This window comes from Vombatus ursinus, unplaced genomic scaffold (genome assembly GCF_900497805.2).
Source record: "Vombatus ursinus unplaced genomic scaffold, bare-nosed wombat genome assembly UNPS02015175.1, whole genome shotgun sequence".
Classification (NCBI taxonomy): domain Eukaryota; kingdom Metazoa; phylum Chordata; class Mammalia; order Diprotodontia; family Vombatidae; genus Vombatus; species Vombatus ursinus.
The window spans coordinates 21,162,916-21,188,213 of record NW_020954953.1 but is presented as its reverse complement, the minus strand read 5'-3'; the positions used below and the strand labels follow the sequence as shown (position 1 = coordinate 21,188,213).

Below are 25,298 nucleotides of genomic sequence, written 5' to 3'. Positions count from 1 at the left end.
CTGATTACTCTCAAACCTGCATTTCCAGTCCTATACTGTCACTTGATTTAGTGATTCAGTGATTCATTTCTCAAATGTTGCTACAATTACAAAGAAGATATTTTAGAAGGGACATAAAAAAATAAGCTTGTAAAATCTGTCTTTAAGCAGATATGGTATTATTTCTATGTTATAGATGAAGCAAATAAGTTTTACCAGAGTGATTCACCATAATTAGTAAGCAATAGAGGTTGGGAGGAATGGAAAGAGGCAACAAAGCTCCAATTTTCTTTCTTTACTTTCCCAGTTAGCAAATCTCAAAATCTTGACTCACTGCTTTCCTTCTTACCCATTCATCTACCTTAGTCACAAAGTTCTGTGAATCTTTCCTTCAAAATTTCATTTGTATACTTTCCTACATATCACTACAGGACAAATTTTACAAATTTACAATTTTTGTCCTTGTTTTTGTTGTTAAGTCATTCGGTTGTGTCTGGTTCCTGTTCAGTCCATGGACCAAAGCACATATCCATGGGGTTTTATAGGCAAAGATACTGGAGTGGTTTGCTACTTCTTTCTCCAGTGGATTAAGGCAAACAGAGGATAACTGATTTCCCCAGGGTCACAAAGCCACTACGTGTCTGAGGCTGGATTTGAACTCAGGTCTTCCTGACTCCAGGCCCAGCCCTCACTCTATCCACTGAGTCACCTAGATATCTGATTTTTGTCCTGCCCTTCCTCTAAATAAACCCCTTCAATGGCTCCTTAGTTTCTATATCATTCAATCTCACCTGTCTGGATCTCAAGGCTTTTCATTATCTTGTCCCAGATTTTCCTATTTAACCTTATTTTCCACTGGTATCCAACATGATCTCTGCTATAATAGGGGTGGATCTCACTGTCCTATAAATATTATTTTCATTCATACACCCAAGCTTTTACACACACTCTTCCCTTTTTCCACTGATTCAAATCCTGCCCAATCTCCAAAGACCAATTCTGGATGGAATTTGCCCAACTACACCAAAACTCCCTCACCTTTATAACACTAATAATCAAATGGACGTGTGATCTCATTTATATGTGTAATCCTTTCAATGACGCAAATCTCAACCCACGCAGTGTTCATGTCCTCAAACAGCTTTGACACAGGGGGGTCCACTCAACATGCTGGAAGATTTACTTTTTCTTAATATCACATGGATGCTAATGGAGCACACAAATGGTCAAACTTCCTGGTCCAACTCTGGATCAAACTGAGTCTATACCACACAAACATGCAGATGCAGTTGTATGTATGTATGCATGCATGTATGCATGTATGTATGTTTGTACATATGAACATATAGATAGACAGATGGATGAACTCCTCAGGTTATTTACCCAACTACATATTAAAATCTAAACAAGAGATATTCTTCATTTGGTTTTTCCTCTGCAAATAATCAAGGCACACTCTTCAAAGCTATTATTGATACATGGAAAGGCTCTGCAATGTTCTTGAAACTTCATGTAATCATTATAATATCATCTGCAAAGAAGAGCACTTGGACAATCCCCTCATCTACAGAGAATCTCTTCTCCTCCATGTGAGTAGCTAACATTTATGGGGACCATCCATGTCTCTGTTTTAAGTTTCTCTTGAGATTAATGATCACAGCAACATCAAAGTTCTCAGTTGTTATATCTTTCAAGGGATCTTATATAATTCTGACATACCATGAGATACATGTTGGAAAAGATCTTTTAAAGTGGTATTTTGTTCTTCCAAATCAAATTTTCAAAAAATTTTCCACAGCAAAATACAGTAGAACCTTGCATTTTCTACATCATGCAGTAAAATGTATGGTGATAAAGATGTGGTCTTTTACAGAATACTGCTTGTAAAAGCCTGCCTGTTGCCTTCAAATCCTCTCACAAAAAGTTTGGCCTTCATGCATATGTAAATTATTCTTTTGAAAAAATTAATAAAGATGGGGAAGTAGACCTATGGGTCTAAGACTTTTTTCCCAACATCTCTGATATGCTACCCTTCTTTCAGATTCCTCAATACCCTCAAAATGTGTCCCTCATGCATGAGTTCCTCTATGGGGACATGGTATAAGATCATCTGCTTTTCCTATCTACTTTTTCCAAGGCCATTCCCATTTTCACCACCAACACATCCAGGACTGTGGTGTCTCAGTCTAAATATGGTGGCTCCACAATTTTTGAGGATTTTTTAAAAATTGTGACAAAATTTTTGCAACTTATTTTTTTTCCTTCTTCAGTCCTCATTTTAGTTGTTTCATCCTACAATACCCTTGGAGTGACTACTTAGTTGGGTCTGTCTGCAAGTCTTCCTTAAACTAGTTGCTCCTGATCAAAACCTTCCATTATCCTTTTGCATAAGATTTTCCAAACAAGTTTACATTCTAATACTGCCTATAGTCATCATCTTTCCTTGCTTGGCAAGTAAGTCAAATATATGTAAACTAAGGCAGTTGTTTTGGGTTCTTCTAGTCTTCTACTTATGACAATTGATTTAAACTTTTGTATATCATAATTAATTCAATAAATTCGAGTTCCCACTACTCTTATTTTGTCATTACAGAAGTGTGTGTTTGTATGTATGCAGGGCAGCAGTGCAGGGGTGGGTAGGGCGAGATGGAGGGAAGGAGTCACATAAGACTGAGGGCCATTTGCAATTTTTATTTTTTAGGAATTGGTACAACCAAATAATTCACCACCAAGTAGCCAGCCTAACTGTGAGCCACTCCAAACTTAGCTAGGTTGCTTTTCAAGAAGGAAAGCAAGAAGTCCTTCCCAGTCCCCTCTTAGCACTATGGTACCTTCTTTCTCTTAATTATTTCCTATTTATCCTGTAAATAGCTTGTTTGTACATATGTGTTTGCTTAACAAATGTGTATGGATTGACTGAGAGTACCAACAACAAATGTTACCTAATCTAATCCTATCTTCTAGGGAAAGGCTTTCCCAACCCCTCTTAACTCCAATGACTTCGTTCTCTTTATTACTTCCTATTTAACCTGTACATGGTTTATTTGTACATATTTGTTTGCTTGTTCTCTCCCCATTGGACTGTGATCTCCTTAAAGGCATAGACTGTCTTTTGCCTCTTTTTATCCCCAACACTTATCACAGTCTACTGCCAAGATCAAACATCAGTTTAGTCTATATTCTACTTTTTAAGCACTCAATTATACATCATATTCTATTTCTTGCTAACTGTTTCGTGTATGTTAATCTTGTCTCTCCAACTGGAGCTTAGTGTGCTCCTTCAGGGCAGTGACTACCTCTTACTCTTCTGTTAAACACAGAGAATACCTTGCATAGTGTTGATTACATAGTAGGAGGCACAGGGGATGTTCAACGTGAAGAATAGACCTAGAGAATACATAAAAGCTATGTTCAAGTATGTGAAGGGCTGCCAAATAGAAGAGAAATCAGGCTTGTCCTGCCTGGATGCCAAGGGAAGAACTAGCAGCAAGGATTAAAAGTTGCAAATAAGGGATCTCAAGTTTGATGTAAGGAAACACTTTCTAACAATTGGAGCCATTCAAAAATAGAATGGATTACATACAGAGACAGTTTATTCCTGGTCACTGGAGATCTTTGAGAAAAGGTTGGCTGATTATACAGATACTGTAGAAGAATCCTTGTTCAGGCATATATTGGACAAGACAGACTCTGAGGTCCCTGCCAACTCTAATATTCTATGCTTCTACTCAATGCTCACCAATCAACTACCTCTTTCTCTAACTTTGCTCTCATTCTCCTAAGCTTATATTCTCCACTTCCAGTTTTACTCCATTTTAGTGTTCATTAGCATTACTACTCTGCTCTTCGCACCAATACTCATTTTCGACCCCTCCAGACTCTTGCCCAACATTTTCTACATACACAGTAATAACTTGTTTCCTTTCATTTTATACCTCCTTTTCTAGAAATCAAAACGTGACCACTCTCTATGAGGAATCCTTTCTCATTAACCCAATCAACTCTCAAACCTGCAAAATCTTTACTTCTTACCAATTTTTGCAACTACTGATTTTGTAAATTTGTTTTGATTAAGTACTTTCTGTTCCATTTCCCCTTTTAGATTCCCAAGGAATCCAAACTAGAACTAGAATCTAACCTAGAACTCTGTTTATTCTTCAATATGGATAAAAATTGCCTAATATATTATTCAGCACCTGTATACGTTCAGTCAATGAGTTGAATGACTCCCTCTGTACCTTCAAATTTATTTTATGCCATTATCAATGTTCAATATAATTTAACATTAATTATAATTTTCAGGAACCAGAGTCTTCTCTAATTCGTTATTTTTTTTTAACTCCATGTTATTTTTAGGTACTATAATTTTAAAAGCTAACACAAATACTACCACTGAAGATAAATAGAACCACAAAATCTCAAAATATATTAAAATTTCAGTATCTAGTTATACACGCTTACTCATATGAACACATGAAAAACTGTTGTAGTGGGAAATTCCCATTATCAAAATAGATATTATTGCAAATGCTCAAATGCTTATTCTAGCTACAGTAGAATTTAATTAGGGATATTGTTGCTAACTTGTGAACAAATTGCAATTTCCTTACTGGCTTTATTGAAATCTTAAAAGAAAATACATTGTCAAATTGCTTCTAGGTTATCATTTTGGCAATTGGCACTCACATTTCCCTGAGATTACAGTGAAATAAACTCTTACACTCCCTAAATGTCTGAGTCTGAAAACTGTTTTTAAAAAGACTTCTTGATGGGATTTGGAGTAATTTAATTTAAAACCCAGGTGTTGGTATCAAGATTAGGTAGGTATATCTTGCATTGTAAAGTACAGAACCACCAACAAACATCTGTTAAAAAAAGCTTTTATTTTCAAAAAAGAATCCCTTGTTCCTTTCAAAATTCTATTAAAGCAGTGCCATATACATGAAGCCTTTCCTGATCCAATGGCTAGGGCCCTCCCCTCAATTTATATTTTATATATATTTATTTATGTACATGTTGCCTCCACTGATAAAATGTAAAATCCTTGAAGAGAAGGACTGTTTCATATTTATCTTTGTATCATCAGTACTTAGAACAGTGTTTGGAAGGGGTTTAACAAGTGTTTGATGACTGATCAAAATCTGGACAGGGATGAAATTTTACTCTAAATGTCTATAATAAATTAACATCAAAATTATAATGATCAAATCTCTGGGTGGGAAGGGATATTTTGAAGTCATCTTCTACTTGTAAAACTTAAAACTAACTTAATAAGATGAGAATGTATCCCATTTTTAAAGCTCTTCTAAGAAAGTGACTCTCTATACCTACTTCAGTAACAAAATTCAAAGTTTAAAAACTTTGGATGCTTGAAAATTCTTCTTCAAATCTTTGAGGCTCCACTTTAAGTTATTTCCACTTCTCTCAGTGAAGATCAAGAATTGTTGGTGTTTTGTTTCTTCTATTCAAAAGCTCTTCATATATTTAAACACTATTATTAAAAGAGCCTTCTTAGTTATCTCAGTCTTTCACTTACTGAAAAACTTTAGGATAGAAAAACCATACATTGAAATTCAAAAGATGCATTTAAACACAATTTAAAGAAGAAGAAAAAACATGAACAGGAAAAAAAATCCCTCACCATGGCCTTATAAAATAAGATTGAAATACATCAGGCATTTACTGAATGGGTTTTGGGATGGGGTAGGTGGAATTGATACTTTTTCCATTTTCCTACACCCAAAAAAGGAGTAGTACTGGTTTCCCTCCTTAGGAACTTTGCCCTGTGAAATTTGTATACTCTATTTAGTGACATTAATTCAACCCTATCCAACAGACATATCTCCTGAGTGGAACACTGGACTTGAAGTCAAAAGCCCTGGGCTCTAGTCTTGACCGTGCCAGGAACATGCTGTGAGAGGTGAGACAAATCACTTAATTTTTCTGGGCTTCAATTTGAACTAGATCATCTCCAAAGTTCCATCCAGATCTAAGATTTTATTATTCTGAACAATATGAAAATGTCATTATTTATACCTGAAATACTTCTTCTATAACAGGGCTAGAAAAAATTTTTTTTTAAATTTCCCCAGTGATTAGAACTCTTATAAATGACAAAAAGATATCAAGATGTAGTAGTGACATGAAAGTGACTGTTTTATTTACTTTGGCAATAACACAACTTGGTAAGACAGTACACATTTCACTTCCTCTTCACCTAGGACATTAAATGCTGAGTACAGGTGCCCTGTCAAAACAGCAGCGTCCAATTCCAGAATACTGCATGAGAAGCTGTGAAGCTCTGTTCATGTAATTCAGCCATCTGGCCAAATATTAGCATTCAAGTAAAGGCTCTGTGTTAGAACCTTCGCCACAAAGCCATCATATTAATCAAGACAAATTTATTTGGGACAACTGAAGGTTAAATGAAATACCAATGGATTTGGATTGACAAATAGATTGCCTAGCAATATATACTTAAAAGATGTAATTAATAGCAAAACATGTGCTTTAGAAATTATTTCTCATAGTTTTCTTTCCTAAAATTAGTATAATGAAGAGAATATTAATTTTAGGAAAGAGATGATTTAAGATGCTTTTGCATTTAATTTTCCTGAAACAGTCTGCAATCTGTTTACTCACAACTTCAATATGATGATCGAGGGATAAGCTAGCCCCCATAATGCTTAAAGAAAACTTTATAATTTCAGCAACACCAAAGATGACTTGGGTATTCGATGTTCATCTATACTTTGTATCCTATATGTGTGTACCTGCCTGTGTGTGTATGTGCAAATAGAAAGGAGAAAGAAAAGAGAAAATTACTTACTGACAAAAAAGAAAAAGAAATGCTAATAGTTTATACTTACATCAATGAAGTTCTGTTTCTGCCCTTAAAGAATACTACAATAGAAGTAGAATACATACTTAAAAACAAAAACCTAAAAAACAATTTCAAAATTTGTATAATATTAACTAAGCAGGGTAGAAGGAAATTCTTATCTACCCTACATCCCTTAATTTTCAGTATTAGTTCCAACCTTTCCCTTGACTAATGGAATTTTGCCTAGCTAAGTCAGAGGGGACAAGACAGTTATCTAAATAGTGGAGAACTATCAAATTAAGAGGTTCATTAAACTTATTCCTCTTTGCTCCAGAGGAGAGAACTAGAATGAAAGCATGAAGTTAAAGGAAATCATGTCAAGTTAAATAAGTATTTATTGTTTCTACTATGTACCAGGCACTTTGCTAAACACTGGGGATACAAAAAAAGCCTAAAACCTGTTTCTCCTCTCATTGAGCTCACAGTATAATGGGAGAGCCAACATGCAAAGAACTATGTAGAAAAGATACTAACAGGATAAATTGGAGGGAATCTCAGAGCAAAGACTACTTGAAGAGAGTGTGCTGGGAAGGCAACTGAATTGGCTGATTTTGGATAAATGTAAGAAAAACCACAGTAATAATAGGAGTAATTTAAAAAAAGAATAAGCCCTCTTTTGAGATAATGAATTCCTTATCACTTAAGGAATGGTTGCATTTGTTGAGAAAGCCACAGCAGAGATTCATACCTTGATTAGAAGGTTAGACTAGGTAAGCCAAGTTGACGTTCTTTTCAAATCTTAAAAATGTTTTTTTTTTCCAATATCGGTTTTAACTAGTCATTTGCATGAATCCTATTCCTTTACACATGAATACAAGCATTGTATAGGGGTATACTTCCTGTAAAGTGAGTTTTAACTGTTTTGGGTCAAGAAGAGTAACAAATCACTGAGATCTCATTTCTTTCTTGTATTTACAAAAGAACCCTACCATGTTCTTTTTTGGCTGTTTTGAGTGTAATAGCATTTAAAACTTTCAAAAGGAGTTAAAATCAGCAGAGTGACTATAGAAAACTGTAATGAAATCAACACTACCAATGCCTCTGGAAATGAAGTATAAACTGTCCTATTGTTATAGTCACCATCCCATTCTCTACATAGACCTTCCTTTCTCTGGCCATTACTCCCTATCTGTGGTTGTCTTATTCTATCATGAGAATGTGAACTCCTTGAGGGAAGGCACTGTCTAGTTTTTATATTTATATCCCCAGTCCTTCAGAGTGTTTGACACATAGTAATCACTTAATAAATGCTTCTTTATCCATTGATTCATCCATCTATAAGACAGAACACAGCAAGTGATTAAAGATCATGAAGCATTAATATGCAATAATTTCAATATAACATTTTCAAGATTACACTACATGTTAAGTATAAGGAATAAAAATAAAACAAAAGAGGGAGATTCTAAATATCTTTCTCTGTATTTCAGGTGAATTTTTCAAAAAGTAACTTCTCTTTGCTCTAATCTGACATTAGCTCTCTTAAATTAAATAAGAAAAGGAAGTTTTTACAAGCCTACACATAAACAGAGTCAACTGACCTGCCTTGCACTTATGTTTGAAAATTCAGTTTCACAAATAAAAGATGGAGAGGCACGAAGAGACAACTAAGTGAGATGGCAATGACCCCTCAAAAAGATGAATACAAGTTTAGACTGCATTAAGGGCCCAGAATAAAGTAGGTGGTAGTTTCATTCTATTTAACCCTGGACAGACCACATAGGAGGTACTGCATTCAATTTTAGTTTCCACTCTTAGGGAAAGACATGACCAGGGAAAGGAGTTGAGAATGGTGATGGGATTTGAGACAATGCCAGATGATACTCAGTGAAAGAAAAAAAGGTAATATTTAACTTTGGGGTAGATGGAGGACAGAAATGATAGCTGTCTTCAAGTATTTGAAGATCTATTTGGCTAAAGAAGAATACTTTTACTGTTTGACCTGAGAAAAGTAGGAGAGAAGTAGAAGTTTTATAGGTAGAATTAGGTTTAATAATTTAAAAATAAATGTAACAATTAGAAATAACCAAAAGTGTATAATCAGCTGCATCAGAGATAACTATTTTCCCCTCAGCATGTATTCAACAAGCATTTATTTAGTGTCTACTATGTGCTAGGTATTAAGATGGCATTTTGGGGATGTAAAGATAAAAATAAAATAGCCCCTTCTGTACTTGTCCCTCCACTTACACAGCCACCAACCTGATTCAGTCCCTCTTCACATCTTATACTTTTAAATTGCTTCCTATTTGGTTTCCACTCAGCTGCCAGTTTAATATTCCTAAAGTTCAGTTCTTTCTCAGTGGTGGAGGGAAATGGAGGAGAGATAAGGCATATTTTTGTTGATTGAAAAAATTAAATAAAGAGACATGAGAAGCAAAGAGGAAAAATATAAGAGAATAGATTGTACATGTTTATAACAGGAAAATACATATTTAATAATCTTGACTAACCATGTCACTTCCCTTTTTTCTCAAAGTTGCCTCTTGTCTCTGAGATAAAATACAAGCTCATTTGTTCGGTATTGAAAGCCCTTCATAATCGGGCAGTAGCCTACCTTTCCAGTTTTGTTACATATCAGGCTCCTCCATGTACTCTACGTTCCAGTCAAACTGGCACCAAGAGAGGAGTGTGCTCATGGGCAAAATTATGTTCCCTTGATTGTCTTCTCCTCACCCAGATTCAAATCACAGGTTCTTACCAGTTCTTTCTTTTTAAGCCTCTCCTAATAATCTTCCCATCTAGTTTGGAGTTTATTTCATTTATGACTAACATTTTCCTAAATCTACCTTCCCTCTTGTTTTTTTCTCTCTCCTTTCCCTCCTATTTTGCTATTGGATGAAATATATTTCTGCACCCAACTCACTGAATTGTGTGTTTATCCTACCCTCCTTGGACCAGTTTGGATGAAAGTAAGATTCAAGTGTCACCTACTTACCCCCATTATTTCCTTATTGTTTGTATAGTATTCACTGTGTGCACCTTATATATGTGGTAAGAAATAATACCTCACCTTTTCTTCCCTTTTCTTTCCTTTCTTTTTTTTTTAAGAGCATCAAAGCATAACAAAACTAATACTAGGACTTCCGTGTATTATTTAACTCCCTCTATGACCTCCCTGTAGTACTGGAGATTCCAAGAGTAAATAACTGTCCCCTCCCTATTTGAATGTAAAAACTTTAAACCTGTTTAATTTTTTTAAATCACAAATCCATGCCACGCTGGACTTTTAAGTATATCTTTGACAAACTCTGATTTTCTAATTCTAGTTTTAATTACAGACCATGGGTTTTCCTTTTTTTATTCTGTACTTAAGAACAGAAAAAAAAGAACAATACCATATGCAAAGTAGAACAGAAAAAGATAACTACACATGAAAATGCAAATCTCTATTATGTTTAGCTTGCTTTTTAAAAGTATATAATAAGTGCAATACCTTTTCAAAGATATCTTGTCTGTTTTGTTCTATGCATTTTCTAAAATGCATTGAAAATTATCCTCTTTTCTTTCATTTTTCTGAGGCAGAGGCAACATTATTACTAGCCCCTTGGTTCCCTCCAACGTTACGTAACATAAATATGTAGCAGACCCAGTCAGAAAGGGTATGTGATTTTCTCCACCTTCATTTAGCAATACATGGGAAGGCAGAAAGGTGACAAATGCTGGAAGTGACCCAAAACTGAGGCATGGCTTTGCGTAATTGGCCATATGATAAGGGGGCAAGGAATTGAAGAAAGTAGGACAGTCTAGAGCTGAATTATTTTGAATAAGTGTTCACCAAGGAGTCAAGATGGGGAGAAGAAGAGAGAGTAACTAGTATAGGGAAGATGGCCTGGGAAAGAATTAAGGGATCAAAGGATTGGAGGTCACAGTGAGGATGAAGACTAGGGTTATAGAAAGGAAGACAGAAGGAGAGATGAAAAGTCAATAAATATGATCAGGTAAGAGAATTTCAGAACTGTGGGTGATGGCAAAATCAAAGGTATGATGATCATCTTTGGGTATGGCCAAGGTAAGGTCAAGAGTAGTTTATAGGTAGTGAGTAGGTTTAGGGTATTTGTGGGAGAATCAACATGTATATTCAAGTTCCCTAGTATGAGGGCAAGAGTTGGGAAACAGAGAAAAATTGTAAACCAGACATCAAAATTATTGAGGAAGGAAAAGAAATGACCTGGAGGTCCACAGACAACAGCTACCAAGATTTTAGTTGAGTAGTAGATATGAATAGCATGAACCTCAAAGGAAGAGAGGTTATTAAAGGATGGAGGAAGAGGGGAAACCTAGAAGTGGCAATGGGGAGCAAGGAGTCGTCCAACTCCTCTGCCTCAACCAGTAAGTCAAGGATAATGAGTGAAGGTGTGGCTAGTACTGGAAAGAGCAGTCAGGCTGTGTCATTAGGGGAAAGCCAGGTTTTAATAAAAGTTAGTAGGTGGCAGGAGAGGGAGAGGAATAGATTTAAGATGAAGGGAAGTTTGTGCCTATGAAACAAGCATCCCAAAAGACAAAAGTGAAAGGGCTGGGTGGAGTTAGGATGAAACTTTGGAGAGGGAAGGAATCGGATGATTGGGAGTGTGGAATGGAGTTTGGATGAACAGGAGTTCAGAGTCACTGGGAGGTGAAGGCTATGACCAGTGTGAAAATGTTCATCACTGAGCAGAAGCTAACACTCCTGTATCCTCAAATGGCAAGCACAGCAGGTGATGGGAGGCCTGAAATCAGAGGGAGGGTTGCTGTTACAGACAGGAATTAGTAAAAAACTTGAATAGCTAGAAGAACAATAATGAAAAAAATGTCACACAATTGAAACAACTCAATTCTGAACTATTTAAACAAATATTTGACAATGAAAAATAGGAAGTAGACAACAGAAGTGATGCTGGCACCAATTATATTATTTTGATATGTAAATTTAACTGATATAAATCAACTATCACAAATACCAAGAGTCCAGAAAGCATCTTACTTAGCAAACACTTAACTTAATTGCCAAGTGAAAAGAGAGGACCAGAAAAAGCAACTTGTTTAGAATATAAACTCATTCATAAAAATCTTATAAGAAGGATGATGGAAAATTATGACTAAGTAATGTATCATAAAACAGAGAGAAGCAGTGGAAAGTAAAGTCTGTTTAAAGGCCAAGCAGGTATTTCAGATAGATAATAGTATGGCATTTTCTCTTCCAGAACATACTTAGAAAATTACTGAAGAACCCAAATTTCATGTAAATATCTACTTTTAAAATTATCTATATTGACTAGTTACCTTTTACACTGTGGTTTAAAGACTATCAAAACTTCTCTGTAAAATATCTCTCTTTCCTTTTTGTGGTAAATAAACCATTTGGGAGGAAATTAGTAGCTGGTTCATTTCTAAAATACTTTTCTATTAAGGGAAGTTGTATCTCTCTGCAGTAAAATTAATCTGAGAAGACTTTAAATATATGTTTAAGTAATGCTTTGAGAAATGTGATGTGCAGTTTCCTAACAGATAAAGGTAATCAAAAAAAAATCTTTTATTTAATGAGTAACGGAGGAAAACAGGCTTCATTTTTGCATAGATCCTACAAAGAATGATAGGTTACAAATGAGATAATCACACAAATTTACTTTTTGTAGACTAAAGGAAAAGTGATTTACCATGACTAGCAACTCTATTTAATAACAGAGCAGAAACTCTATGGAAAGAAATGAAAACAAAGAAAAGAGCTTCTGGTTAGGAATGCATCACCTTCCTAATCAAGCAGCTTGTCTCTAACACAGCCACAACTACCCTTCATCCATTACAGTCAATTAATAAACATTTATTAAGCACCTACTATATGCCAGTCAATGTGTTAAATGTCTGGGAATACAAATACAAGTAAAGAAACATCTCAGCCCATTATGGTCCAATATTTACCCATTCCTGTTTATTAACTGACTGACTGATTTTCTACATCTGTTCAAGTTCCCAAACTTTCCTCCTCTGAGCTGAGAATCTGCTCCTCAGAATAGTCATAATTTAACCCATGCCCAGAATATCCACCAGGATTTTTTTAAACTGATATGAGTTTAAGATCCAAAAAAATTTAGAGAATAGTGATCTAAAAAATAATTTCAACCCTAATGTGCAACCTGGCCAGAGAGAAAAGAAAGAACTAGGAATAAATGAGGTCCAGCTTAAGTCTAAAATTTACAGCAAAACAAAAAACAACATGGGTTACAAAATAGAAAATGTCATATTTTAAAACAGAGTATTTGCTTTTAATAAGTGTTCCAGCTTTGTTTTATTTTTGTCACTTGAAATTCCTCTGCTTTATTTCACATTATAACTACTTTTAGCCTTTATTTCTCTTAAGTGTCTGAGACTTCCTTTTCTATAAATGAAGGGATTTGACTAGATGATCAGAGTCCCTTATAGCTCTAAATCTACAGTCCTATTATTGTAAGAAAGACTGGTAAGAGACTCAACTATGAAAAATCATTCCAAAGGCATTTTAGGATGAAAATGAAAGGAAGAAAACAAAACAAGAATGAAAAAGGTCTGCAGAGATTATTATAACAGTTTTAATCATTGTCGTGCAAATTTTCTTTTGAGTCCAGACTAGCTACTGCCATTGAATAAGCCAGCACATGAGACAGACACTTGACCGGCAATTAGAACACCTGGGTTTTAGTTCTGGTTCTGCTTCAAACTAATTCTATGACCACAGGCAATTGATCTATAAAAGAGTTTTTCTTTTTTTAAATCAAAAATAGATAACTAAAGAAATTCTAGCATGTCTATTCCATTTTTCAGCTATTTTTTGTCCTTTTAATTTAATCTATAAATACTTTGGAAATATTTGAATTGTACTGCTAAAGAATGACCTGATCAGTATTATACAATAAATCATTTGAAATAAGCTTCAAATCCAGGGCAATTACATAAGACTTTTTTTGTTCACTTTTTGTAAAATTATTTAGACTTCTGGTTATGAAGTGTTTCTGTTTATTGTTGATTCCACTAAACTTGGCAAACAAGTTTTTATATTTCATGAATGATATTTTACATACATTTAAAATTTTATACATGCATTTTTAAAGAAAGCATTACCTGTTGGTCATCTGGAGTCCAAATGCCACATGTGATCTGACTTTCCAAATTAATCTCTGATGACCAATGTCTTTGTCCACTGACAGAACCAACCAACACAAATCCATCTCGATATGAGATAAGAGCTTGAGTTCCATCATGACTCCATGTAAAATCACTGACCTTAAGACACAAATTTTTAAAAAGAGGTTAAAAATCTGTATATCAATGGGAAATACCTCTGTAAAAATAAAAAATGCCTAAAACAACAAATTCTGGTGAAAAGCTACAAAATTAGTAACAGGGACACTCAATTAATGCTTGTTCAACCACTTAACATGTATAAAATGTTAGCACAATAGGTTTTCTAAATTCTTCAGTCCTGCTCACAATCTTCAGTAAAAGATCAAAAGTATTTAAAGATCTTCACAACCTGGCCCCTTCCAGTCTTTTGAATCTTAACACACTCCACAACATCTGTAACCACAAAACAACCTGGGGTAGAAGGTGTGAGTAAAATTAAGAGGGGGAAACGTTAAATATGGCACCAGACCAGCTGCTAATGCAGATACCCAGGTCCCAGATGAGTTATAATCATCCAGAAAAATCCACACCTGGCACAAAAGAGATGTTCAGACCTTGCACAAGCACTGGAAGGTATGGAGGAAGGAATGTTGTTGAGTGATAATGAGTAAAGTGTATTGTTTCCTTGTGTCACAAAGTCCTGCAATTAGCTACTGTAGAGAGGGTGGGATTTCAGTCCATTTCCCCAGATTTAGATGATCCTGTATCCTTTGGGAACACACCAAAACCTACGGGGGCTGTGGAGTATACTTTGTAGATCACTGGTTTAGAAATTAAGAGAGAAATCGGCTTAAGGAACTAATTAAAGTATAATGATATAGTAAAGGCCATTCCTCACTAAAACCTTTCCATATAGGACGCTGGATACAATGTCATACTTTTGCGAATGCTACAGAATGGAAACTGCCCCACAGGCTTGCATGTGCTTCAGCACATGTTAGACAAGTACTAGTATGATGGTCATATTAAAGGAAGATATATAAATAAGAAGAATCTCCAAAGTAGTATCACTCATGTCCTTATGGATTATCTTCTATACAGGTGGAGAAAAATACACTCAGTTTTGTTCTAAAGCATGTTTTGAAACTGCACATTTGTTCTAATATGATTGATATATTAGGGAACGATTTTGGAATAATGTGAATTTTTTTATTTGCTTACATGTGATTTCATCACCAAGATGCATCAAGAAAACACAGAAAACTACACCACTTCACAACAAACTCAGAAGCTGCAACTCTTTCCACATCTACTTCAACAAACAAACCATGTCTTTCTCAAGGTAAAGTGTCATATTTACTGTGCAATAATTTGGTGCAATAGGAGCTGTGGGCTTAGGAGAACTGATTTGCCCCTCTCCTTCCCCCATGATGCAACACAGTGTTTCTAGCTTTCCAGTATGTTTAACCCTCAAATGGAAGATGAATTTGGCTGGGATACAGAGATTAAAGATGTACATGGAGGAGTCATCCATATTTATGTTGACAAAAATTCAGCTTAGGGTAACATGTATATGAAGTGCGCCTCAATTCCTGCAGCCATTGCCGCAGTAAATACATTGCATGGAAGATGGTTTGTTGATAAAATGCTCACTGCTACATATATACCTCTTTCAATTTAGCACAACCCCTTCCCCGATTCCATGACAGCAACACAACGATTGGTTCCCATTTGACGATGAAGGAAGAATTAGTCCCTTATATACATCGCTTTCCCCCATGAGGGCATGCTCCCTTGACCCTCCAAATTGAGGCATAATGAGACCAGTCCACAGTGACTTGATTTTGCCAATCCAGACTGAACAACCACCTAAGGCCTTAGACACTACCACTATTTACTGTATGTCTCTTAACCACTTAACATATATAAAACTGCTTCAATTTTTATTAGGTTCTTTCCTATCTTTTTTTAATGTATCACTGATGAAGTTTTTTAGTGTTGTGCCCCAACTCCGTTTTCGTCATAAGCCTTGTGGTTTTTATTGTGCAATTGTATAGAAAGGTTACAGCAGTACTGACCGTAAGGTTGGAAGAGAAAAACTGATAAATGACAACAAGTATCCATATTTATGGAAACTGTTATTGAAGACAGTGTTATAAATCTTTGGTCAAAGAATAAGGTATAAGGAAAAAGAGCATAGAACTCACAGCATAAATACAAAGGATGCCACAAAAGGAAAATATCCTTTAAAAAAGGCCTCAAAAGTGATTTGCCAATAAGAGCACTCAGAAAACCTGAATCTCACAAGTAATCACAACTCAGATAAGAATGATTTCAGTTTTAATTAAATATGAAAATTTGGAGATTTCTCATGATAGCAATAAAGTTGAAAGTAAGTTGATTGTCTACATTCCCTAGGTATAAATATGATGAGAAATGAAAAGCAAAACATGCTCAAGAATATTTCAACTGGCTTTTTTCAATGTTCTTTTATCAGTGAGATTTTCTTACTCACCTGTGCCCCTCGGTCATTCACCAGTTCTACAGACCACCTGCCTTCATACTGAATCCATACAAATATTCCTCCATCTGAATCACAGGTGGCCAATTTCTGGAATGGTTCATTCCACCTTACCAGTACAACCTATAAAATAACCAACAAACAAAAATTTGCTATTTCTTTACAATCAGGCGCCAAATATACAAATAACTACACAATTCAAGATAAAACGAGACCCTATGAGCAAAAACAAAATACTGATTTGAGGAATGTAGAAGAAGTGGGAGAGAGAACTATGGAGTAGATTAAGCATCTTTTTGATAGAGCAAATGATTTTTTGGTATAACTGCTGAATTATGGCAGATTTTAAAGGCTTTTTGGTGAATACAACTATATAAAGAATAAAAACATGCCAAAAATATGTCCCACTGTTATAAAAACTTAAGAAACAATGTCTGAGGGACAATGGCAACCAGAAAAGGCCCTACATACATAAAGGCCTTCAAATTTCTGTCACAGGTGTAAAATTTCTTTCAGATTTTAACCTGAGCATTACGTGCTCAGTTATAAACAAAAGGAAAAAGACTTCCTTTCCTCTCCAGAGAACATCAGTCTTACCCTGGAATTTAAAATCATTCTATACCTTCATTAGCTATTTCTTCCCCATAAAAGGTTCAATGACCAAACACGGCTATTTGAGCAACATCAACATGTAGCTGAAATGAATCAATTAAATTTAGAACTCAAAACAAAATATTAAAAGCCATTAAACTTTCTGAGATAAAATCTGAAGAATCAAATCCTGCAGATATGAAAAGTTGTTTTTGTTTTTGTTGGTAAAAATGATACTCTCAACCCTCATCCAAAACAGAGTAGACTATATAAAACACGATCAAAATTTCAGTAATCAGGCATTCTTAAACTTTTGTGTTTATATCTCAGGGACCCCATGGCAGTCTGGTGAAGCCTATGGACCACTTCTCAGAATGTTTTTAAATGCATAGAACAAAAGAAAAAGGTTTATAAAGGACATCAATTATACTGAAGTACAGCAATCAAAACAACAGAAAAACAAATTCACTGACTTCTGATCTAGTTGTTGCTATTCCATCAATTTAAGCAGCTAATGGAATACATAAAGTAAATCCAATTTTGTCCCTCACAAAGAATCCTGTGGGATGTATGGGCCAATTATTTATCATTCCAAAAGGCCCTCCCCAAGTAATGGCCCCAAAGCTTCCAGAACTTAGCTTTTGTGGAAGGAGCACTTGACTGGCAATTAGAACACCTGGGTTTTAGTTCTGGCTCTGCTTCAAACTAATTCTATGACCACAGGCAATTGATTTAAAAGAGTTTTATTTCTATAATTCTTTCCCTCATGGACCTGCTAAGCCAAAATTTGCTGAGTTTTAGGTCATGATACAGACTCTTCCATCTCAAAGTAGACTCTATGTCTATCAAATTATTTTTTAAAAATATATATTGATTGTATATAACTAGACAGAAGACAGCTCGAGATAATGTGGATTCCCAGAATTTTTGAGATGAAAGGAACTGTCACAATATTTAATGAAAATCATTCCCAAAAAAGAATCTCTCTTTCACATCAACAATTGATCACACTTAGCAAGTGATTATCCAGTCCTTGACTTAAGATCTTCAAAAAGTAGGAACATGGTGTCTACCAATGCAGTCAATTCACTTTTTAGCTCTGAAATTTTAACTGACTTCAAGCCTAAAAATTTGCCTTTTTACAGTTTCAACCCACTGCTCCTCTTTCTGGTCTCTAAGGCCAAACAGACCAAGTCTAACTCCTCTTTCATGATCAAATGAAAGCCCTTCTTGAAAACACCTATTGAGTCTCTGCCCAGCTCGTACCCAGAACCCTTTCTTCTCCAGATTAAACAACCCCATTTTCTTCAACTAATCCTCATTTGGCATGAACTCAAGGCTCATCATCTTCACCTTCACCTTAACATTAATACTTCACCTTAACATTAATTATTCCACTATAAAAATTTTAAGAGAAACAGATCATATACCTCTTATAACTATGGTTAAGAGATGTATTCTTAACCAAACAAGAAATAGAGAAATTTTAAAAGATAAAATAAATAACTTTGATTACTTGAAAATGAAAAGCTACCGCACAGACAATATTAATGCATCTAGGATAAGAAGGGAAATTGCAGAATGAGGAAAAAATCTTTGTATCCAATTTCTCTAAAAAAGATGTGATATCTAAGCTCTATAAACAATTAATAAATATAAGACTAATAGCTGTTACCCAATAGATAAGTGGTCAAAGGATATGAACAAACAGTTCTTAAAAGAAAAATTGAAAGTATTCACAGCCACATGAAAAAATGCACCAAATCAATATTAATAAGAGAAATGAAAATCAAAACAACCCTAAAGTTTTACACCCTGCAAATTAGCAAAAATGACCAAAAAATGGCGATGCCCAATGATGAAGTTGTAAAAGCATAGGCATGCTAATATATTGTTAGTGGAGCTATGAAATGATACAACCACTTTGGAAAGCAATTTGGAAATAAGCAAATAAAGTGACTAAAATGTTCATATCCTTTGAACCAGAGATTCCATCACTAGGTTCATACCTCAAAGAAGTAATCAATCAGAAGAAAGTTCCCATATACTCCAAAATATTTACAGCAATGCTTTTTGGATAACTAACATTTGGAAACAAAGCACATACCTATCAATTGAGGAATGGGTAAACAAACTGTGGAACATGATGAATGTAATGGAATATTACTGTGCTGTAAGAGATTATATGTGTGATGAATACAGATAAACATGGAAAACTATAGGAACTGATGCAGAATAAAGTAAGGAGAGATAAGAAAACAACATAAACAGTGACTGCAACAATGTAAATGAAAAGAACTACACCCTCCCCAAAGTAAATGTAACAAAATTACAAAGATAATGCTGGACTCAAATGAAGAGATATGACAGGACATGCTAAACCCATTCTTTCACAGAGGTGGGAGGTCCACAGCTGACATACCTTGCACATGTTTTCAGAATTTTTCAATGTATTTATCAGTTATGCTAATGTTTTTTCCTCTCTAAAAATTACTACATCATATGGGATATCTCTCTGGAAGGAGGAAGGGGAGGAACATTTAGGATAACTATGATGATTTAAGAAACCAAAGACATCAATTAAAAACATTTAAAATTTTTTTCTGAAAATAGCTGCCTTATTTGGCTAAAATGACCACTTCTCAGGAGATAGAGTGTGATACAAATGAAAAACAATGGATTTAGTATCATCAGACCCTGCTATAAATCCTACCTCTGACACTCAATAACTGTGACATCTGACAAATAACTTAACCACTCTAAATAAAATAAAGCCAGTCTCAATAAATGAGACTAAATGTTTTCTAAGGTCCCTTCTAGCTCTAAATTGATACTTTGACTTTTGTGCACCTAGAACATAGCAGGCACTTCATAAATACCTGTGAATTGATACTGTGCAGTCTGCCTGATTTCTCCTTCTGAAATTGGTCTACTTATACTCAGGCTACTTTGTGTTTTGTCACATTGAGAATTTCAGATTTTCTGTAGATATTTAACCATTTCCTTTCTGTTTTCAAATGTATTAGTTAAAAGCTGGGTATAGTATAATGATAACATTACTAATTTCTTTTGCACTGGTTATAACTGGTTGATTTATTTAGGGAAGCACAATAATGGGGGCTCAGGGACTATAGTAGTAAGTTGTAGAAATGTAACCTATCTTCTACCCTCACACACACACACACACACACACACACATACCAGAGTTACCCCTAAAACCTTAGAGATAAAAATTAACCAGTATTCAAATCTCCAGCCCCAGACAAGGAAGAGAGACAGCCTGGACAAGGTTGTGGGGGAGGAGATGACAGAAGTCAATGCCATTCATGGGCTACACAAGCATACACAGTTGTTAATAGGATCTCAGAAAATAAAATGTTAAGCAAAACTAATATAGTCCAAAATTAATATAATGAACTCCATTACATCAAAGGGAGAAATTATTTCCAATGCCAATTTTATTAAGTCAATGCAACAAAACTCACAGGCAGTGTGGAACAATGGATAGAGAGTTGGCCTAGGAATTAACAAGACTTATGTTCAAGTTTCATCTCAATTAATCAATTCACAAGTATTTATTATGGACCTACCATGTGCTAGGTCCTCAAGATACAAAGATAAGTACAAAATAATCCATGGCTCAATGAACTAACACATTACTGGCTATGTAAGCCTGGATAAGTCACTTAATGTCCCATTACTCCCAGGAAACTAAGACTATAGCCTATTGATCAGGTTTTGACGTTGACTGATAGAAGTTCCTCACCAGGAATTCCTTATATCAAAGAAATCAAATTTAAGAATGGATGAAACTCTAATAGTGGTACTTTCTCTACTTAATCATCTCATCTGCTCTATTTATATTAATCAGAGTTTTGTTTTTCATAATCTTCCTAGTTTGTTTTCTAACTTTCCATTCTTAGAACATACCAATATTTAAAAATGGCTAATCCAAACAGCCAGGTAGGATTTCAGTTAGTTATCCAAGTTTTTCAGCACAGTGGGAAACATTCTAAAGCAGACTGTCTAGTTCAATTTTTCAAAAAAACTTAGGATTTGTGCCAGCTTAGTTACTCAGTAAGCATTTATTGTATCTACTATGTTCCAGGCACTATGCTAATCTCTGGTGATTCAGGCACAAAGAAAGTCAAAAAATCCCTGCTCTCAAGGAACCCACAGTCTAATGGGGCAGACAGCATACAAATAACTATCTATAAATAAGATATATACAAGGTAAATAGGAAATAATCATCAGAAGGAAGGTGCCAACATTAAGGGAGGTCAGAAAAGCCTTCTTGAAGAAGCTGGGATTTTAGCTAAGATTTTAAGGAAGCTAGGAGGTGAAGATAGTTTCAGGCATAGACGACAACCAGTGAAAATTCATGGAGTTGGAAGATGGTGTCTGGTACAACAAACAGGAAGGAGGCCTGTGTCACCGGATTGCACAGCACATCTTACACTGCCTTATAAGGTATAAGGAGACTGGAAAGGTAGGAAGGAACCAGTTTATGGAAGGCTCTAAAAGTCAAATACGATTGTATATTTGGGCAATATAAGAGGCCCCTGTTACTGACTGAATGGGGAGGGGGAGCAGGGTGACATTGTCAGATTTGAACTTTAGGATGATTAACTGGCAGGAGGAGGGAGGAAGAAGAGATTTGGGGCAGGAGGATCAAACAGCAGGCTACTACAATAAGCTTCAGGTGATGAGAGTCTACAGCAGGGTACTGGCAGAGTCTGAGAAGAGAAGAATTAGATGTTACAAGATATGTGACAAAGGTAGAGGCAAGGGGCAGCTAGGTGGCACAGTGGATAGAGCACCGGCCCTGGAGTCAGGAGGACCTGAGTTCAAATATGACCTCAGACACATGACACTTACTAGCTGTGTGACCCCAGACAAGTCACTTAACCCTGATTGCCTCAGCAAAAAAAGGAAGGAAGGAAGGAAGGAAGGAAGGAAGGAAGGAAGAGAAAGAAAGAAAGGAGGAAAAAGGTAGAAGCAAAAGGACAGAAAACAATTGGATAGGAGAGAGCGACTTGCAGAGGAAGTGTGAGAGTGGAGTCAAGGATGGCATTCATCCTTCCCAGCCTGTGTAACTGGGAAGACGGTGTTACCCTACACAGTAATAAGGAATTTAGGGAGAAGAGAAGAGTTTAGGGGAAAAGGTAACAAGTTCAGTTGTATACATGTTGAGTTTAAGATATCTATGAGACATCCAGTTTGAAACGTCTAATAGACAATTAGAAGATACAAAACTGGAAGTCAGAAGAGAGATTAGGGTTAAACAAAACAGAAAATCACCCACAAAGAGATAACAGTTGAATCCATGGAAACTGATGAGATCACCAAGTGAAAAAGAATAGAGGAGAAAAGAGGGTCCAGCAAAGAGCATGATCTGAATGAAGATCCAGCAAAAGAGACTGAGAAGGAATGGTCAGTAAGGCTGGAGGAGAGCCAGGAGAGAGTAGTGTCATGAAAATATAGAGAGAATATAGTATCAAGGAGAAAAGAATAAGTGACAATGTGAAAGTCTAGACAGATTAAGGATGAGGACTGAGAAAAGGCCAATAGATCTGGTAATTCAGAGACTATTGGCAACACTGGACAGAACAATTTTAGTTAAATGGAAAATAAGTATTTATTACTAAAAAGGCAGTAATTAATTGGAGTAGAGGCTTGAGATAATAAATGAAAAAGATTACAAGCTTATTAATTTTAAATATCACAAAATACTCCTAGATGAATAAAACACATTGGAGGATAAAATAAAATATGAAACAAGTAGTTTGCTGAGATGGGGTGACACACAAGTGAATATGATGAGATAGATCCTGTATGTAACTTCACTTTCACAGCTAAATGGCACATTGTATTGAGTGCTTGCTGAACCTGGAATCAGAAACACAAGTTCAAATCCAGCCTCAGACACTTACTAACTGTGTGACACTGGGCAAGTCACTTAACCTCTATTTACCTTAGTTTCTTCATCTATAAAATGGAGATAATAATAGCACCTACCTCCCCAGCTTTTTGTTAGGATCAAATGAGATAATAATTGTAAATCATTTAGCACAATGCCTGGGATATATAGTAAATGCTATGTAAATGTTAACCATTATTATTATTATTATAATTATTATCTCCATATGCAATCTTGATTCCAATGTGTCACTTCAGGGTTTTGTTCAGATTTTTCTTATTATTTAAGAATATTGGTTAGGGAAAGAATACTTATGCATTCAGCAAAATGTTAATCAGTAAATTTTTCCATAATGAAACCCACTTAGTATTATTATATAGAATCACAAAATAAGAAAGTTTATATGGGTAGCAATCCAGCATACTTCCTGGCATATAGTAAGATATTAATAAATGATGTTTCATGTATTTATTCAAGGAACATTACTGGGAGAGTTAATTTAATCAGTCCCAAAACTATATTTGCCATGAACAATTGTACCCTCCTTGTAGGGTTATATTTATGTTGTCAATTCTTCATAATTAAAATGTGTCAGTTAACATGTATTTCCTAATAGATGATGTGATCATTTGAAAAGTGTTGATAAAGAAAGGAAGACAAAAAATTCCTAATAAGCAAGAATAATCACTAATGCAGTTTTCCTTTTATGTACTCATACAGAAAAGGAGGGCTAAATACAAAACAATTAAAATATAGAGCAAGTGGTTAAAACAATTTACTACCACTCAATACTTCTGAGTTTTTAATATATTAAAGTAAAACAGTGATAATTTCAATTGTCTATGAAAAGCATAATCACCAATTTGGTTTTAGATTTATCTATGAATTTAAATAAAGAACAAAAAACATCTTGAAATGTATTCTGGAAAAAATTCAATGAAAAGGCATTCTGCAGCCTTGTGCCAACTAGCATACTGTTGTAATTAATGGTATTTGAGAAAAAACCAACATGCTACTGGTTAAAAATGCGTGCCAAATTTACTTTATGCCCTTAAGATTAAGGTAGATAAAGATAAATATTAGTAATTAATATGGACAATCTCTTGTTTTAAATCTAAAACATTACTGTGTTAAGAAATAATTATGGCATTTGTTTTGATTTTTCATTTTGCTGTTCTTAAGAAATGGGTGAAACACCCACTCTATTTCTCTAGATTCTGGCTACTTAATTTTTTTGCTTCTTCTCCCTAGTTCCCTCATTTATCACCGGACAGCTCAAGTGCTACTTTCCTCATAAAGCTTTTCCTAATCCCCTCCAGTTGTAGCATACTCTCTTTCAATACAATCTTGTATTCATTTGTATATATTTATACACATACATGTTGTATCTCCCATTAGAATTTAAGCTCCTTGAAGGCAGGAACTGTTTCATTTTTGTCTTTGTATTCCCAGAACTTAGCACAGTTAGTGGCAACAATAAATGCTTGTTGACCAATTGAATCTTCCTAAGTCAGAGGTCGCATTTCTTCATTTGATAAACATTTATCAAAAGTTACAGTATGCAGGGGCAGCTAGGTGGCGCAGTGGATAGGGCTCTGACCTTGGAGTCAGGAGGACCTGAGTTCAAATACGATCTCAGACACTTGATACTTACTAGCTGTGTGACCCTGGGCAAGTCACTTAACCCCGACTGCCTCACCAAAAAAAAAAAAAAAGTTACAGTGTGCAAGAGATGGTTAGGTGTTCCAGGAAATACAAAGATGCATACATACCCAAATACAATCCTAATCCCCAAAAGTTTACACTCTTACTAGGGAAGATGGCATATATATGAATAAACTATAAGGGAATACACAAAAAAGTACCAGAGCAGTCCAACCAAATGTTACAAAAAGGTAGAGGAGGTAGTATTTGATGTGAACACTGAAAAAATATCCATCTGTATGAAACATTAAAATCAACTAATCTTAATTGCTTTCTACCACAATGCCCCGTGATGGACTCAGCCTGAGGCTGGGTGACACACTAATTTTACTTATTTATGAAAACAAATTTACTTAATTTTACATACCTCTGTAATTTTACTTTCACTTTTGGAGGCAGCTAGGTGGAACAGCAGGTAGAGTGCATTTTTGTTGCTTAACTATACTTTTTTGGTTACAAATAAGGTTTATGTGGCAGGAGTAGAGTCATTGACAGGCTTTTAAAAAGCATCACTCCAGGCAGCTAGGTGGTGCAGTGGACAGAGCTCAGGCCTTGGAATCAAGAGGACCTGGGTTCAAATGTAGCCTCAGATACTTGACATTTACTAGCTGTGTGACCCTGG

General features: G+C 35.3%; 1 protein-coding gene across 4 annotated transcripts in view; it reads right to left on the bottom strand.

The window, feature by feature from the left end:
- Positions 1–25,298, bottom strand: part of LOC114031491 (tubby-related protein 4) — a 266,210-nt gene that overhangs the window by 67,987 nt on the left and 172,925 nt on the right. For 3 of the 4 annotated variants that reach the window (XM_027846585.1, XM_027846586.1, XM_027846588.1), the window contains 2 exons: positions 16,455–16,583; positions 13,937–14,098 (listed from right to left, as the gene is read on the bottom strand). In XM_027846585.1, coding sequence (XP_027702386.1) covers positions 13,937–14,098; positions 16,455–16,583 — 291 coding nt within the window. The remainder of the gene's footprint in view (positions 1–13,936; positions 14,099–16,454; positions 16,584–25,298) is intronic. The other variant, XM_027846587.1, reaches the window with a different exon arrangement.